At 38.2% G+C, this 5,129-nt stretch overlaps 1 protein-coding gene across 1 annotated transcript; it reads left to right on the forward strand.

Annotated features, from left to right (window-relative positions):
- Nucleotides 1–1,525: 1,525 nt before the first annotated feature.
- On the forward strand, nucleotides 1,526–4,440 carry LOC111406421 (the record flags this gene model as incomplete). The annotated part of the gene is made up of 3 exons (XM_023035850.1): nucleotides 1,526–2,008; nucleotides 3,238–3,308; nucleotides 3,652–4,440. Coding segments are annotated over 2 exons (504 nt in total), but the record flags the coding sequence as incomplete, so codon positions are not given.
- Nucleotides 4,441–5,129: the final 689 nt, after the last annotated feature.

The raw sequence follows: 5,129 nt of genomic DNA on the forward strand, positions 1-5,129 counted from the left end.
GGAATAATTTCCCTAAATTATTAAGAATTTAGCGGATCCTTTAACTAAAACACTAAATATAGATTTAGTGGCGTCTACTTCGAGTAGGATGGGGTTGAAACTTCTTAACTAAAAAGGTCCACCAATGACGGCAACCCTACCTGTCATTACTCAAAAAGTAATCCACGGGTTCAAAGGGTAACAACAAGTCATTCGATATGTGGATGGTTGCAGCATTATTCAAATCCGCAATGAACCTATCCTAATTAAATAATGCTGATTGTTACTGAAGTGAAGGTTGAACTTAAAGCTCTTAATGAAGTTCGGTGCTAAAACACAAGTACCTCTAAAATTAACAAAGGTACAAGAAGAACTTCACCTAGACTAACTTCGAGGTGGTGACGCCTCAATAGAGAGTTGGAGTTTCTCTCTTAAAAGTTTGTCGAATAGGATGAGTGCAATGCCATAAAAGCGCTAAGCGAGTTGAGGAACTTGAGAACATGTGATACATATGTACGTGTTCTTACTGGTATCGTCAAATGGAATAATTAGTTCAAAGCTTCCATGCTACCTCTAATTCCGACTTTACTTTGTTTGAATTACACTATGGTTAGATTCAAATCGAAAAATTTCTAATCCTTATGCATAAGTGTCATCTTTTTGAATACGTGATCTTATTGATTTTGAACAAGTGGGGGTTGTTGAATATTTGTTCAAAATCAATGGAATGATAATGGACTAATTGTTGGACTCAATTGTGGAATTGGTAGAATCAAAAGAAATTAAAAAATAAAAAGTTTGATTTTTTCCTATGCGTACGTATATGCTTATTTTTGTGCGTACGCAAGATGTGCTTTGATAAAATTAGAATTGATTTTGCTTCTATTATACGTACGCACGGTTTATACTATGCGCACGCATATTGTTAAAATATAGCCGTTAGCTGATTTTTCAATTTGAAACTTAGGAGCCGTTTTGGATTAAAAGTTGCCACTTTTCATCTTGTTTTGACACCATTTCGTGATGTATTGATTGATGCCTATAAATAGGTGATGAATGATCAATACAAACATTATTACAAACAAGAAATACATATATTGTTTCACAATTAATCAAGTCCATGCTATAACTCATATTCATTTCTTCTTTATTGTGTTCATCAAGTTTTGACGGAAAAATTTCTCTTATTTTGTTATTTTCTGTATCAAGGCTTGTTAAAATCCTTCAAACCATTTGCCATAACATCGTTAAACATCTGGAGAGGGGACAAATATAGTTTAAGAACAACGATCCCGTGTTCAAACCTCAAATTTATTCTTGACATTCTTGACGTATTTCGTATTTTCTATTCATTTTATTTCCATAATTTTGTTGTTGTTTCTTTCGCCAACCCCTTCCAACAGATCCTCCCAATATTCAGCTGACCAGACCAACCAAACGTGCCCTCGCCGAAGCCCAGTGTCACTTCGCCGTTTTACCAGCCGCTCCCATCTGACCCTCAATCACCTGAAAACCTCCCACAACATTCGAATACGTCATCGTATAACCATACCATCGCCGCCACCGCCATTCGTGCCTCCTCCACCGCCGTCTACTTTGCATTGCCGCCGTTCTTCCCTTCCTCATCGCCGCCATCTACATACTCTGGCCCTCCTACCCTAACCTCTCTATCGTCCGCCTCCGGCTCGAGGGCCTCCAATTCCATACTCGCCCCAAAATCTCCCTCGACATCAAACTCGACCTCACCGTCAAGGTCCGGAACAGAGACTTTTACTCAATTGAATATGACTCATTAGCTGTCGCGATCGTGTACAGAGGGGATCGCCTGGGGTACGTCTCCTCGGACAACGGCTACGTCAGAGCTCGTGGGGAGTCTTATGTTAACGCCACGCTCCAGTTAGATGGAGTTGAGATTTTGTCGGACGCGATTCTGTTGCTGGAAGACCTAGCCAAGGGTTCGGTTCCGTTCGATACCGTCACAGAGATTGATGGGAAGCTTGGAGTTTTCTTCTTCGACATTCCTTTTAAGGTAAATTTTGATGGTTAAGAAATACGAAAGAATATGATCACTAATTATTTTTCAGATTAGAAGGGTTGGTATTAATGCTAGTTCTATAAAGTAGAACGGATAAGAATGATGAATGTTTCTTTACTCTTGAAGCTGCATGTGAAAGAATGGAGAAAAGCAATTGAAGGGAAATAATAGGACTGCAAAGATAGGCACTTATGGCTTTAATCAATTTGTTTGGGAAGGGATGCTAAAGGGTTGTGAATGTTGATATCAAGGCAATTTAGAAACTAGAGGGAAATGTGGTCCTTTATGAACAAATTTTCTAGAGTTTGTCTTCCATAGACATGGTTGCTTTGAAGTCGTGACAGTCGAAAACAACCAATTTAATTTGCAGCTGTGACCACAAAACTAAGCAGTAAAAACGCAGATAAAAGCAAAGGGAAACAATCCATACCATTAGATCCATAGAACAAATTTAAATTCATAAGATAATTATGGTTAGCCAAGTGTGTTTATGAGTTCATTCACTTTGGATAATAGATATGAAGCGGCACTGTGTTTGAGCTCCAACTCTAGGTGTGTGCCAAATATCATCACTAGGAGAGTTATGACAGAATTGACTTCAGTAGGGACTAGAGGCTTAGAGAAAATGGTGTGAGCGAGAATAGAGCTTCCATTGGGGAACATGTTTGGAGATGATTTATGACCGAGTTCACCTGTGAGTCAGTGATTGAGAACCTACGCATGTGAGCATAACATCTTCTGTAAGCTTTGTTTAATGTTTTGGACGATGGAATCTTATGTAGTCCTTTGTCAGAATTTTTTTTCTGCTTGCTCGCCTTTATTTTCTGTTGTAAATTTTCTGTTTCTAGTTGTTGTAAGGTATTGTTTCTTTGCACTTGTATGATTTAGAATCAAAGGTAAATACACTGTTCTACTAGAATGTCATGTTTGCAAATCTACTTACCCAAGGTATTTTCACTCATGAGATGTTCCATTTCTCCATTCTATCCCTCTGTACGCTCATGCGTTTCTTCTTTTTTTGGTATCCTGGCATCAAATCATGGACAAATCTGGAATCGTTACTTATTTAAAACTAGTGGAATTATAATATGGTGGCATGGGTATGCATCCCCCACTCCCCACCATCAGCTTCTAAGCTATTTAAGATCTTTTTTAAATGTCAATGTGCAGATCAAAATCAAATTTGTCAGTTTCTCATGGCTTCATAATTATGATCTTTACAGGCAAAAACATATGTGAAATAATTTTAAATGCACACAACCAAACAATTGATCATCAAAGCTGCCACCCTGAGGTAAAGTTCCAATCTTCTGCTAGTTTTACCTTTCTTCTGGTTGATCTGTCTTGCATGTGAATAAAAATGGAAGGAATTGGAGGTGAAGGATATGAATTCTATGTGAAATTAAGAAAGTAAAAGAAGCTCAAATCTTATTCATCATACTGTTTAGTCTTGTCCAATGCTGGCTCTTGGCCTACAATTTGCTAGAAATTGCACCATCTAAAAGCCAACCTTTCTTTACCCTACCTCCGCTCTCCCCTCCAGGTGGACAGTTGTGAAAAATATAGTGATATACACACAAATAAAATGTAACATTTTTATAGTTGGATATTGACCTGCATATCTAATTCCAATTCAGTGATGGAATATTGGACACTGCCCAAAAATTTCTAAACAGAGCTAGGAGATGAGGTTGTTCTTGCAGATTGCCAAATAGAGAACCTCGTGCTGCCCAGGTTATTGATACTTTATTTTTGGATTATTACCCATCTCTTTTCATGTATATGGGGCAAACATTTGTCTGGATGTAAATTAGTATGCATATCGTATGTATGTAAGTTATTTGGATACAAGAAATTGAGTATGAATAGATGTAAAATCTGTTATATTGTACACAGGCGTGCACACACGCGCGTACACAACCCCATCCGGTACAATGAATTTCTTGATCTTATTCTTATGGTGCACAATGAACTGAAATTAGGATCCAGGTGGAGAGATACAAATTTTCATATATATGATTTTATGCAAAAACATTACAGTGGAGGAAATTCATACAGTGGAAATATGATCTAATTTCTCCTTGTTTGCTAGGATGATGAAACATATGTAGTCTTACTAACTAGGTCTGTTTCCCGGACCTACCCACTCGCATTCTGCATGATGATATCTACACCTGAACGAACCTGGGTGGTGCGTTGGTGAACACACGCATCTTTTCATTCCTCCACCACTGCCACTGTTAGCCCCAGCTGTATTAACTGTTGCTTGCTGTCTTTCAACCTCTACCACAGCTGGTGGTGATGGTGGTATCACAGGAGAAACTACTCTCCCCCGTTGAGGACCGGCCTGGCTGTACAGACCCACCCAATATGCACTCGGGTAACACATCTCTTGTTGCAAGAAGGAATAGTTTTACATTCAACAAGAGATAATATAACCAGGGAGAATCATAGGATTATAGCCCAAGGAAAGCAAACAAAAGGATGGCATAGAAGAAACGTAGGGGTGAGGTGAGGTGGCATGACGTAGGGGTATAATTTGTAAATAAAAGCTTGGGGATATTGTTTGTTAAAAAGGTGTGGTTTGATTCTCAGAAAGGGATTGCTTTTGGACATAACCTTTTGCATATTCTGCCTTGTAAGAGAGTAATTAAGGATGTGGGTGACTGATCAAAAGAGACTTGCCACCACTTGTGAAGTGACAAGTTGAGAATTTTATTATTATTTTTTGTTTAGAAAGTTTGGAAAAGTTTAGGGCGAGAAAATTTTGAAACCCATTTTTTCTTTTTGTTTTTTCCTTTGTTCCTCTTCATTTTATTAGGGGAGGGGGTTTGTGACATTAAGGTCATGTTTGGAAGCTTAAAAAATAAAGTTTTAACCTAGAAGCAATCAGTATTTGGATAAGACTAACCGCGGTTGAGTAAGATGATCAGGGCCTCAATTGATTGGGGTTTAAAAGCGAGTTTAATCCAATTACATGTACTTTGACTGCTCAACATGTTTGGCCCAGCTTAAAAGTCGTTTCTTTTCAAGCTATTTGGATGGTATGTCAAAAGAAGACAGAAAGAAATAACCTTTAAGCTGATCCAAACATGACTCAACAAATTCTTGATGA

The sequence above is a fragment of the Olea europaea genome, chromosome 12, assembly GCF_002742605.1.
Source record: "Olea europaea var. sylvestris chromosome 12, O_europaea_v1, whole genome shotgun sequence".
NCBI lineage: Eukaryota > Viridiplantae > Streptophyta > Magnoliopsida > Lamiales > Oleaceae > Olea > Olea europaea.